This window comes from Anomaloglossus baeobatrachus, chromosome 3 (assembly GCF_048569485.1).
Source record: "Anomaloglossus baeobatrachus isolate aAnoBae1 chromosome 3, aAnoBae1.hap1, whole genome shotgun sequence".
Lineage (NCBI taxonomy): Eukaryota > Metazoa > Chordata > Amphibia > Anura > Aromobatidae > Anomaloglossus > Anomaloglossus baeobatrachus.
Window position 1 is genome coordinate 519,173,453 of NC_134355.1, and position 13,272 is coordinate 519,186,724.

The 13,272-nt window shown below is 51.0% G+C and overlaps 1 protein-coding gene across 1 annotated transcript in view; it reads right to left on the minus strand.

Moving 5' to 3' along the window:
* LOC142295484 (arylacetamide deacetylase-like) overlaps nt 1-13,272 on the minus strand; it is an 89,320-nt gene that overhangs the window by 24,936 nt on the left and 51,112 nt on the right. Inside the window, exon 4 of the mRNA XM_075338589.1 lies at nt 4,128-4,299. Coding sequence (XP_075194704.1) covers nt 4,128-4,299 — 172 coding nt within the window. The remainder of the gene's footprint in view (nt 1-4,127; nt 4,300-13,272) is intronic.

Sequence of the window (13,272 nt, forward strand, 5' to 3'; positions counted from 1 at the left end):
TGTTGCACGGGGAAGCACAGAGGTGCCCACGCACGTGTGCCAGTGGAAGTCACGAGAATATGGCACGAGGGTAGCACAGAGGTGCCCACGCACGTGTGCTTTCAATAACCAGGTGAGTCCAAAGGAGACTTGAGGAGCTCACCTGGGACAGGAACACGGCCTGTTGACGGGGGTACTGCCGGAGCAGCAAGGCAGGAACACGGCCTGCAAACGAGGTACTGCCGGAGCAGCAAGGGCCAAGCCCACAAGAGACAGTAATGCCTGAGCAGTGGCGTGGCAGCACGCTGCCAGACATCCAAACATAGAAGGACGGTCGCGCGCCGCCATGATGGCAGGGGGAGCTTTTAAGGAGGTGCAGCTCCACCCGAGGGCGGGCGCGAGGCGGAGATGACGGACTTGACCCAATCAGGGTCCACGACGTCCCAGCCTGGCCAGTCAGGATTCACCACGTCACCAGCCTTGTCATCAAGCCGTGTGACGTCAGTGAGCGAATCAGGACCCACCACGCATTGCACATGCTCACCCTCCTGCCTCTGGGAAATAGAGGCGGGATCCTCGGTCTCACAATGTGCAGAGATAACGGGAATCTCACTGCACACGCACACACATAACAGCACACACACAAACATACACACACATCAGATCACACTCACTCTCACACACACACCTCACACACACCTCACACACACCTCACACACACCTCACACACACCTCACATCGCATCCACACACTCACAGCATCCGGCGATATCGCTTGCTTCTCGCCCTCGATACTGTGCTGTTTTGACCTTCCAGGACCTGACGGAGGATCACATGGCCAGAGGCATGTGATATCTCCGGATGTTGTGAGTATCAGCGCGTATGTGCGATATCGTCAGTGTCTGTGTGTGTGAGTGGATGCGATCGGGTGTGTGTGAGTGGATGCGATCGGGTGTGTGTGAGTGGATGCGATCGGGTGTGTGTGAGTGGATGCGATCGGGTGTGTGTGAGTGGATGCGATCGGGTGTGTGAGTGTCGGCAGAGGAGCACGGCGTGCTGGAGGAGGCTGGGAGCAGAGAGGCTGATCATGGGGAAGGCTGGGAGGGGGAGGCTGATGCTGGGGGAGACTGGGAGGGGAAGGCTGATGCTGAAGGAGGCTGGGAGGAGAGAGGCTGATCCTGGGGAAGGCTGGGAAGGGGAGGCTGATGCTGAGGGAGGCTGGAAAGAGAGAGGCTGATGCTGGGGGAGGCTGGAAGGAGAGAGGCTGAGGCTGGGAGGAGAGAGGCTGATGCTGGGGAAGGCTGATGCTAAGGGAGGCTGGGAGGGGAAAGCTGATGCTGGGGAAGGCTGGGAGGACGGAGGCTGGGAGGAGAGAGGCTGATCCTGGGGAAGTCTGGGAGAGGGAGGCTGATGCTGGGGGAGGCTGGAAGGAGAGAGGCTGATGCTGGGGGAGGCTGGAAGAAGAGAGGCTGATGCTGGGGGAGGCTGATGCTGGGGGAGGCTGGGAGGAGAGAGGCTGATGCTGGGGAAGGCTGGGAGGAGAGAGGCTGATGCTGGGGACAGAGAGGAGAGGCTGATGCTGGGAGGAGAGAGGCTGATCTGGGATGAGAGAGGCTGATGCTGGGAGGAGAGAGGCTGATCTGGGATGAGAGAGGCTGATGCTGGGAGGAGAGAGGCTGATGCTGGGAGGAGAGAGGCTGATGCTGGGGGAGGCTGGGAGGGGGAGGCTGATGCTGGGGGAGGCTGGGACCAGGGACGCTGATGCTGGTGGAGGCTGATGCTTGGGGAGGCTGATGCTCGGGGAGGCTGGAAGGAGAGAGGCTAATGCTGGTGGAGGCTGATGCTTGGGGATGGTTGATGCTGGAGGAGACTGGGAGGGGAAGGCTGATGCTGAGGGAGGCTGGGAGGGGGAGGCTGGGAGGAAGGAGGCTGGGAGGAGAGAGGCTGATCCTGGGGAAGGCTGGGAACGTGTTACGAGGGGGACCCGGGGAAGCGTGCCAAGATGGGAAATGGACTGCTTCCGCCGGTCAAGGTCCACTGTGCGGTGTAAGGGACCGCCGCTATGGTGGGTGAAGAGTGAGCGGGTTGCTGCTAGCGATCGTCTGGAATATCACAGACGATCTATGTACACCGATCTGCCCTAACCCGTGAGGGTTGTATGGCACAGATCTCACGGCTCGGTGTACCTGTTGCACGGGGAAGCACAGAGGTGCCCACGCACGTGTGCCAGTGGAAGTCACGAGAATATGGCACGAGGGTAGCACAGAGGTGCCCACGCACGTGTGCTTTCAATAACCAGGTGAGTCCAAAGGAGACTTGAGGAGCTCACCTGGGACAGGAACACGGCCTGTTGACGGGGGTACTGCCGGAGCAGCAAGGCAGGAACACGGCCTGCAAACGAGGTACTGCCGGAGCAGCAAGGGCCAAGCCCACAAGAGACAGTAATTCCTGAGCAGTGGCGTGGCAGCACGCTGCCAGACATCCAAACATAGAAGGACGGTCGCGCGCCGCCATGATGGCAGGGGGAGCTTTTAAGGAGGTGCAGCTCCACCCGAGGGCGGGCGCGAGGCGGAGATGACGGACTTGACCCAATCAGGGTCCACGACGTCCCAGCCTGGCCAGTCAGGATTCACCACGTCACCAGCCTTGTCATCAAGCCGTGTGACGTCAGTGAGCGAATCAGGACCCACCACGCATTGCACATGCTCACCCTCCTGCCTCTGGGAAATAGAGGCGGGATCCTCGGTCTCACAATGTGCAGAGATAACGGGAATCTCACTGCTTCCCTGAGCAGTAAACCTCTGCACATTGCGCAGCCTCGCAGACCTTCGGGGCCGCTGAGCAGGAGAGTCTGCGGCAGGCCAGGAATGGGAGACCGCTTCACTCCTTGTAACAGGAGAACCACTAGGTGTCACCCTTCTGCTGCCTCTCTGAGAAGGTATCTCCTGCACACTGCGCAGTCTGGCAGACCTTTGGCGCTGCTGAGCAGGAATGCTCGTGGCAGGCAAGGAATGGGAGACTGCCTCAGTCCTTGCCTCAGGAGAGCCACGAGATGTAACAGGAACGGGAGGCTGATGCTGAGGGAGGCTGGAAGGAGAGAGGCTGATGCTTGGGGAGGCTGATGCTGGTGGAGACTGGGAGCGGAAGGCTGATGCTGAGGGAGGCTGGGAGGGGGAGGCTGGGAAGAAGGAGGCTGGGAGGAGAGAGGCTGATCCTGGGGAAGGCTGGGAAGAGGAGGCTGATGCTGAGGGAGGCTGGAAGGAGAGAGGCTGATGCTGGGGGAGGCTGGAAGGAGAGAGGCTGAGGCTGGGAGGAGAGAGGCTGATGCTGGGGAAGGCTGATGCTGAGGGAGGCTGGGAGGGGAAAGCTGATGCTGGGGAAGGCTGGGAGGACGGAGGCTGGGAGGAGAGAGGCTGATCCTGGGGAAGGCTGGGAGAGGGAGGCTGATGCTGGAGGAGGCTGGAAGGAGAGAGGCTGATGCTGGCGGAGGCTGATGCTGGAAGAGGCTGGAAGGAGAGAGGCTGATGCTGGTGGAGGCTGATGCTTGGGGAGGCTGGGAGAGGTAGGCTGAGAGAAGAGAGGCTGATGCACACACACACACACACACACACGCGCGCGCACTGCACAACACACCACACACACACACACACTGGGAACCACAAACAACTGCCCTACACAGACACCCACACACACAGACAACGCTGCACACACACAACACCCAACACACAAACACCGTGGCACACACAAATATATGCACATACCGCACAACACACACATTGCACAAAACATACCTCCCCCCAAAACACACCACACACACACAAACCGCGCAACAGACACACAGCGCTCCACAAACAACGCAACACACACAACACACATACAACACCGCTCTCACCCCCCGCCACACCCAGAACATGTACAGCGCCTACACAAACACTTGGTAACTACACACAACAACATCTCTATATATATAACAAAAATCATACATGAACTACACAATACGTAAATTCTAGAATACCCGGTGCGTAGAATCGGGCCACCTTCTAGTATATATATATATATATATATATATATATAATATGCTGTATATATAAGACTGGAAATGAGCAATTTATAAATTTGTATATAATCATAGTATACTAGCAGTCATACCATTTGTGCCAAAGCAGCAGCTAGGTTTCCTCCGGCACTGTCTCCAGATGCAGCTATTCGATTAGGATCTACAGAATACTTTTCTAGAACTTTCTCTTGCAGAAAAAACTTTGCTGCGTTGTACACATCATCAAACTGGTTTGGGAAGTGATACTTTGGTGCTAGACGGTAGCTGTGGAAAGAAAATTCATATTACATACACTGTCATTGCACCTTCAAAATATAAAGGTGAAAAGGTGAAAAAAAGGCATTCTCATATTTATGTTTGTTGAAATACAAATCTAGAGATATACAAATGACGCTGAATCAGCTGTAATGTCATTAATGTTTAGTATATGGGCTATATTAACTACACAAATTTCAAACATTTCACAAATGCTAAAGCAATCAACAACACTGCAGTAAGAGATTAGATTTGTTAGGATCTGGCAATGAACTTCAATGTTTCCACCGGTATAATGGTCTTCTTTCAAGGGCATCTAATATGCAAAAATATACAAAATTACATTGAAAAAAAGTAGATAATATGGGATCCAAGATGAGTGGGGGGTTGGGAATTTCACATAGTGAGTACATGTTGTGCAACATATCCAAGATACTGCTGTGTATGCATGAGGAAGAAGAGAGCATGAAACTCCTTTTACTAGAAGAACATCTTTCTTTTAGGACAAGGTGAAGCGGATTTTTAATTCTTGAGTAATATTTATATTAAAGGGAACTTGTCAGGTCCAATATGCCCCCCAGATCCACGAGCAGTTCTGGGTGCATATTTCAATTCCCTGCCTAACCGTCCCTGTATACACTAGCATAGATAAAGAGATCTTTAGAAAAAGTATTTCTAAAGCTCTTTTATGGTATGCTAATGAGCGAGGGGACTAGTCCCAAGGGAGTTACTTCCCTTGCTAGTCGGCTCCATTAGCATGTTAGTACACCCCTGTGGGCGTACTAACATGCTAATGAATGCACAGCATCTCACTCACCTCTCTGCTGCCATCGCCGCCCAATGCTGGATTTTGGCTCAGTGCGCATGACCCTAGTGTTTCAGTCATGCGCACTATGAAGCCGGGTATTGGCGTCCCTGCTTCAAACTGAAGTCGTGCATATGACCAAAAGTCCGGGATCATGCGCACTGAGCCGAAATCCAATGTAGCACCCAAGGGGCAAGGGGTTAAATACTCGTCGCCGGGCCTGGTGATGTTGGGTCCGAGGAAGTCACGGGTGGCCCTTTTGCCCAGTTTTGTGGCCCCGCGGTGTACAATAAAGAAGGGTGATAATGGTGGAGGAATTATCTCGTGATGCCACCTGCACGATGCGGCCAGGGAATAGCCACAGCTGCTGTCGCTGTCCGATGGTAGTAGCAGCTAAGATGTTTCTGCTCCCCACAGGTGGAGGATGATGAGGGGAGTAGTAATGGCAGGCACCAAATCGTGGGGTGCCAGCATGGACTGGTGGACACAGTCTCTGTGAGTTCAAGGTTTTCTTTACTCACAGTCCTGGTGTACCCAGGAGATGCCAGTCACCGCCGTGATAGGCCCCAGTTGATCCTGGATCTGTTGGATGTCAGAACTGGTACAGTGGATGGTGGTCCCTTCCTCCTTGTGCTTCTTGAGGTGGATCCCCTTGGCTTGAAGCTCTTTGGGACCCCGGTTCTTGAAAAGTGTTTTACTCCTGTCCCGTGTGCAGGTTTCGCGGGTCGGTTGTGGGGCCTGCCTTAGAACACAACCCCGGTCCTTATGTAGCACTGTGCTCTGGGAACTGTTGGGGCCGGAGAGACCTGCAATCCCCCTGGCCTGCAGATTTTGGTGGACAACCTAAAGTATAATCCACCCTAGGATTCTGCACCCTGCACTGTGCCGGTCCCAAGGGAGCAGTGAAACTCTCCTCTCGGTGACCGTATTCACTCCTGCATCCCACCAGTGCCACTGGTACAACCCAACTGCCCTCTTCCTCTCCTGCTGGAAAACTCCTAACTGTTGTTGTCACGCTGTACAAAGGCTAGTAAGACGTAGTACAGCGTAATCCCTACTAGGTGGCAGCAGAGTAGGGAAGGAGAGACAAAGAAACACTAACGGAAAGGCAACTGAAGTACAGCAGAGTAGCTTCAGCAGGCAGTTAACAGGCACAAACCACCAGGGGGCAATAGAGTAGTCAAACAGTCAGAGTCTAGCCAGGAAAGTTGAGTCACTGCAAGGGGAGGATCAATATCAAAGTCAGAAAACAGAACCAAGTTGGAAGCCGGGAGATCAGATATCCAGAGGGAAACACAAACAAACAGAAGAGGGAAATCAGGGACCGGGACAGGCAGATTAACGGGGGAGGGTGAAAGTCAGTACCCTGTAGCAGGGAAGCAGAACAGATAAGGACCACTCACCAGAACCAGTATACAAGCTGCAAGGCAGAAATATCACTGGCACTGAGCCACAGGTAGAGAGGCAATATATAGCGTCCTGGGATCCAGAACAAGGCAAGGGAAGTTAACCCCTGACATGACCAGGCCAGAGCTGGGTGTAACCAGCAGCAAGGAAAAGCCGACCTGGATCATGACAGTTGTGTTGCTCCTCACTCCCCCTGGTGGATGTTATTCCCCCGGTTTCCTATCGCTAGTGGGTGTCAGCCCCAGATGTTTGGTGACTGCCTTAAGACCCAACCCTAGCTGGTCCCCAGTGGGGAGGCCAATCTGGTTGTGTGTATGAGTTGGTGTGTTGTGGAACCGGTACCGACCTCCTCTGGATCCAGGATGAGTACCGCACCTTAAGTGAGATGCAGTACCCTGTGGTGACTGAAGCCTCAGGGGCGGAACACCAGCATCTGGCGGCGAAGTCAGCAGAGAGGTGAGTGAGATCCTCCTCTGACGCTGCACATTCATTAGCACACCCACAGGAGTGTACTAACATGCTTATTGGGCTGACTAGCAAGGGTAGCAACACCCTTGGGACTAGTCCCTGTGCTCATTAGCATACGATAAAATATCTTTAGAAATACTTTATCTAAAGATCTCTTTATCTATGCTAGTGTATACAGGGGTGGTTAAGCAGGGTTTAGCAATATGCATCAAGAACTGCTCGCTCGTGGTTCTGGGTGCATATTGGACCTGACAAGTTCCCTTTAAGTCAGGACAGATTTTCCCATTACTATAAAGATGACAGTTGGTGCTTTTAAAATTCTATAGAGAGGAGGAGTGAGGAGCTAGAGGAAGACACAGACATTCTGTTGCAAGTTGTCCTGAAAGGGTGCTTTACACGCTGCGACATCGCTAACGATATGTCATCGGGGTCACGTCGTTAGTGACGCACATCCGGCGCTGTTAGCGATGTCGCAGCGTGCGACACCAAGGAGCAATGATCAATGATCGCAAAAGTGTCAATGATCGTTGACACATCGCTCCTTTTCATAATATCGTTGGTGGTGCATGCCGCTGGTTACACGCTGCGACATCGCTAACGATATATCGTCAGGATCACAGTGTTTGTGATGCACATCCAGCGCCATTAGCGACATTGCAGCATGTGACAGGCTGGAGTGACCTTAAATGATCGCAAAAGAGGCAAATATCTTCTGAGAGAGGTTGTTTATTTATGAAAAATCGTTGTCTGGTCAGTAGCGATGTTGTTCCTCGTTCATGCGGCATCACACATTGCTATGTGTGACACCGCAGGAGTGACTAACATCTCCTTACCTGCGTCCACTGGCAATGAGGAAGGAAGTAGGTGTTCCGGCCGCTCATCTCCGCCCCTCCTCTGCTATTGGATGGCTGCCGTGGGATGTCGCTGTGACGCCGCACAAAACGCCTCCTTAGAAAGGAGGCGGTTCGCTGGCAACAGCGACGTCGCAAGGAAGGTAGTGACGCCGCAGTGACGTCACTATGACGCCGAACGCAACTCCCCCTTGAAGGAGGGATCGTTCGGCGGTCACAGCGACGCCGCTGAAAAGGTCTGTGCGTCTAACGCTGCTGTAGCAATAATGTTCGCTACGGCAGCGATGACCAAATGTCGCACGAACGACGGGGGCGGGTGCTATCGCTAGCAATGTTGCAGCATGTAAAGCACCCTTTACAGTTCTCGATAGAACTTTTTAAGCACCAACTGCCAATTCCTATCTTAGTAATGGGAGAATCTGTATTCAGACATATTTTACTCATGAATTTCGAATGTGAGATTAGACATGGAGGTGAAAGTGGATTTTTCTGAGAGATTGATATAAAGTTTCTTATGTTTGAGTACTATTGATTTATGATAAGGAATTAAAACGGTCCTTTAGCTGGTTATTTGGGGTCCTTCAGAGCTATTCACTTCCAAACTGGAGATTAGCAATAGGTGTGTGTGTTTGGCCCTGAATGTTTTTGGTTAATCTTTGCAATTGGTTAATCAATTTGAATTCATGTCCGGTGTCATGCAATCAATACAAATTTTAGTATATAAAGCCTGCTTTACACGTTTCGATTTCACGTGCGATCGCATTTGCGATCGCACCCGCCCCCATTGTTTGTGCAGCACAGGCAATTTCTTGCCCGTGTCGCACAATGTTGTAACCCCCCATCACACGTACTTACCTTCCAAACGACCTCGCTGTGGGCGTCGAAAATCCACTTCCTGAATGGGGAGGGACGTTTGGCGTCATAGCGACGTCATACAGCGGCCGGCCAATAGAAGCGGAGATAAGCGGGACGTAAACATCCCGCCCACCTCCTTCCTTCAGCATTGCCGGCGGCCGCAGGTAAGCTCTGTTCATCGTTCCCGGGGTGTCACGCGGAGCGACGTATGCTGCCTCGGGAACGATGAACAGGACGTTCGATTTTTAGAAAATGATCGACGTGTTAGCGATGAACGAGAAGGTGAGTATTTCTGCTCGTTCATAGCTGTCACACGCTATGATATCACATTTATTTATGAAAAATAGTTGTCGCAAAAGAGGCAAGAATCGTTTGTCTGAGAGAGGTTGTTTATGAAAAATCGTTGTCTGGTCAGTAGCGATGTTGTTCCTCGTTCCTGCAGCATCACACATCGCTATGTGTGACACCGCAGGAGCGACGAATATCTCCATACCTCTGTCCACCGGCAATGTGGAAGGAAGGAGGTGGGCGGCATGTTCCAGCCGCTCATCTCTGCCCCTCCTCTGCTATTGGATGGTTGCCGTGTGACACCCGTCACACGGACTTACCTTCCCTGCGACGTCGCTGTTGCTGGCGAACCGCCTCCTTTCTAAGGAGGCGGTTCGTGCGGCGTCACAGCGACGTCGCAGGGAAGGTAAGTCCGTGTGACGGGTGTTAGCGATGTGTGCCACCGGCAGCGATTTGCTCGTGACGCACAACCGACGGGGGCGGGTACGCTCGCTAGCGATATTGGTACCGATATTGCAGCATGTAAAGTACCCTTAAAGGGCCATTTACACGCTGCAACATCACTAATGATATATCGTTGGGGTCACGGTGTTTGTGACGCACATCCGGCGTCGTTAGTGACGTAGCAGCGTGTAACACGTATGTGCGACCTTAAACGATCGCAAAAGAGGCAAAAATCGTTGGTATGTGAGACATCGTTCACTTACCAAAAATCATTGTCTATTCAGTAGCGAGGTTTTTGTCGTACCTGCGGCAGCACACATCGCTATGTGTGACACCGCAGGAACGAGCAACAACCTCGCACCTGCGGCCGGCCGCAATTAGGAAGGAAGGAGGTGGGCGGTTTGTTCGTCCCGCTCATCTCCACCCCTCCGCTTCTATTGGACGGCTGCCGTGTGACGTCGCTGTGAAGCCGGCCAGATCGACGTCACAGGGAAGGTAAGTCCGTGTGACGGGTGTTAGCGATGTTGTGTGCCACGGGCAGCGATTTATCCGTTATGCACAACCGACGGGGGCAGGTACGCTCACTAGCGATATCGGTACCGATATCGCAGCGTGTAAAGTACCCTTATGCCAGAGCTCAGTGACAGAAAACCTGAAAAAAGAACCTCTAATGCTTATAAATCTGCTACATTATCGAAGCCGCCAACAGTTCTAAACAAACCCTATGCTGACCCTGACTCAGTCTATACAGTAAAGCTGAGAACTAAAATCAAACCACTAATATCCTCCTAGTTCTGCTACATTAGAATATTTTAGAAGTTTTTCTTTTTTATGGATCATCACAAAAAATAAAATATTGAAACATAAACAAAATGTGTTTTTTTTTCATTATGTGAATATACAGTAGAGAGCAGAGTGATCATAAATAAGGCCATCAATCCCTTTACTTTTTGTATTCAGTGAGTACTAGAGACAGGGGCGGATTAAAGGCCGCTTTACACGCTACGACATTGCTAATACGATGTCGTTGGGGTCATGGAATTTGTGACGCACATCCGGCTGCATTAGCGATGTCGTTGCGTGTGACACCTATGAGCGATTTTGAATTGTCGCGAATATGTTCAAAATCGCTCATCGGTGACATGGGGGTCCCTTCTCAAATATCGCTGCTGCAGCGTGTACGATGTAGTTCGACGCTCCTGCGGCAGCACACATCGCTCCGTGTGATGCCGCAGGAACGAGGAACCTCACCTTATCCGCCACTGCCCGCAATGTGGAAGGAAGAAGGTGGGTGGGATGTTACGTCCCGCTCATCTCCGCTTTGATTGGGCGGCCGCTTAGTGACGTCGCTGTGACGCTGCACGGACCGCCCCCTTAGAAAGGAGGTTGTTCGCCGGTCACAGCGACGTCGCAGGGCAGGTAAGTAGTGTGACGGTTCCGGGCGATGTTGTGCGCCATGGGCAGCGATTTGCCCGTGTCGCACAACCAATGGGGGCGGGTACCCACGCTAGCGATATCGCAGCGTGTAATGTGGCCTTAAGAGTAGCCAGGGTCAGGGAAGTTTAGAACACTCCCCCCCAGCCCGATGGATCATTTGACATGCTACACGATCCCCTTAAAAAATCATGTCATAGGTCATGTGATTAACACATAGGTGCCCATCTGCAGACACACAATTTGAAAGACTGCTGCGTATCATGCTGCACAATTTTTTTTTATTCCTCTTATGTACAGCGCTATACATTACATAGTGCTGTACAGAATACAGCAGGGGTGGGAAATTTACTTTCCCGATGGGCCACGTGACTGTTGGGGAGGGCTTAACCAAAAGGCTGAAAATAATTCTCCTCAATATTAGTATTAACATTCTACTTACAATTAATATTTACTATAAAATAATAATTTGATCACTTTATTAAGCAGAATTAAGAATGCTGACATCCCCCTATATACTGAATGAGCCCAAACACAGCCTCCTATACACACAATATGAGCATATGTATATATATATATCTCTATCTCTATCTCTATATATATCTCTATCTCTATGTATATATATATATCTATATCTCTATATATATATATATATATATATATATATATATATATATATATATATATATATATCTCTCATGAGCCCCTCACACAGCATCCTATCTACAGTATGGGTCACCACTAGAGTTGAGCGCGGTTCGTGGTTCGTGGTTCTCCAGTTCTAGGCTCGAGTGATTTTGGGGCCTGTTCTAGATCGAACTAGAACTCGAGCTTTTTGCAAAAGCTCGATAGTTCTAGAAACGTTCGAGAACGGTTCTAGCAGCAAAAAACCAGCTAAATCCTAGCTTGGTTTCTGCTGTAATAGTGTAAGTCACTCTGTGAATCACACTATTATGACATTTCAGTGTATAGTGTGCGTGAACAGCGCCTTCAGATCACTGCTGTTTCTATAATGGCGATCGCCATTTTTTTTTTTTTTTCTTGTCTTCCTTCCCTAAGCGCGCGCGTCTTGTGGGGCGGGCCAGCATGTCAGCCAATCCCAGACACACACACAGCTAAGTGGACTTTGAGCCAGAGAAGCAACGGCATGTGTGATAGGATGTCCATGTCACATGTCCCTGCATTATAAAACCGGACATTTTCTTCCAGGACGCCATTATCTGCCTTCTGCGTCTTTGGTGTCAGACATCACTGTCGCAGCTCCGTCCTCCTGAGTCCTATCGCCGATACAGCTGTATGCGCTCCATACACAGCGTTAGACAGCTTAGGGAGAGCACTTTATAGCAGTCCTTTTAAGGGCTCAAACCGGCAGGGTCAGAGAGCCATAGGTGACAGGTCCTGAAAACAGCAACAGCGTCTGTGTAGCCAAGGTCAGGGATTTCCTCCCTGCATTTCACCATTAGGAGGGAATAGAAAGGCAGGCTTCCATTCCTCTACCCAGAGCACCACAATCCTGCCACTGTACCCTCTTGTCCTCTGCACACTCCAACTCATTATAACTAAGCCATTATACTAGCAAACACTCAGTGTACCTAGTGGCATCCTAAACGTGGCTATTGTACTTTTGTCTATTCACACTACTGCAAATCTACGTGCAGCACCTCTGCATGACAACCTCCTGCTCTGTTTTTAATAAGCTATAATGATAGCACAAAATACTGCCATTTAGTGGCATCATAGAACTGGCTGTTGTATTCCATTAGTGCACCACTGGTGACAAGCTATTTCTAGCACCTCTACATCACACCCTCATGCACATTTTGCTACGCTAATGTTATAGCAAACTCATGGAATTCATTGCTGCATTTCATAATTCGGAGGGATAGAAAGTCAGGCTTCCTTTAGCTTTTCCTTCTGTTCATAGACAGCATCTCCAAGAGCAATTTCCCCTCCACGTCTAAGTGTGGAGAGGCAGCTAGTGCGCATGCGTGTGCCGATGTACCCCAGCTGCAGCATAATTACAGTGTTTCGCGTAGTGAGTATGCTCAGCCTGACTGTGTTATTCCTGACGCTAAGTCTTCTTTTCGGGATACAGCGCATGCTCCCACACTAAGTGTGAAAAGCCTCTTTGCACAGGTGCTTGCATTCCGTGCCGGGTCTAAGTCCTGTTTTGTGCCTAGACACCATGCTAAAGCTGATAGTCTTTTTTCAGAGACTGTATTTCATGCTACTGAGCATGCTCAGGCACTTCCTGCATCAGAGACTAGGTCCGGTAATGAACTCTTTGGCCCTGGCCCTGATGTGGGGGTCCCATATAGACCACAGGGCATCAGGTGTCCTCCCAAATGGCTTGCAGAGGCCCACACCTTTGACTTGTCACCGCATTATTGATGGTCAGACGATGACTGGTGAGGTGTTTGGGTCATGGCA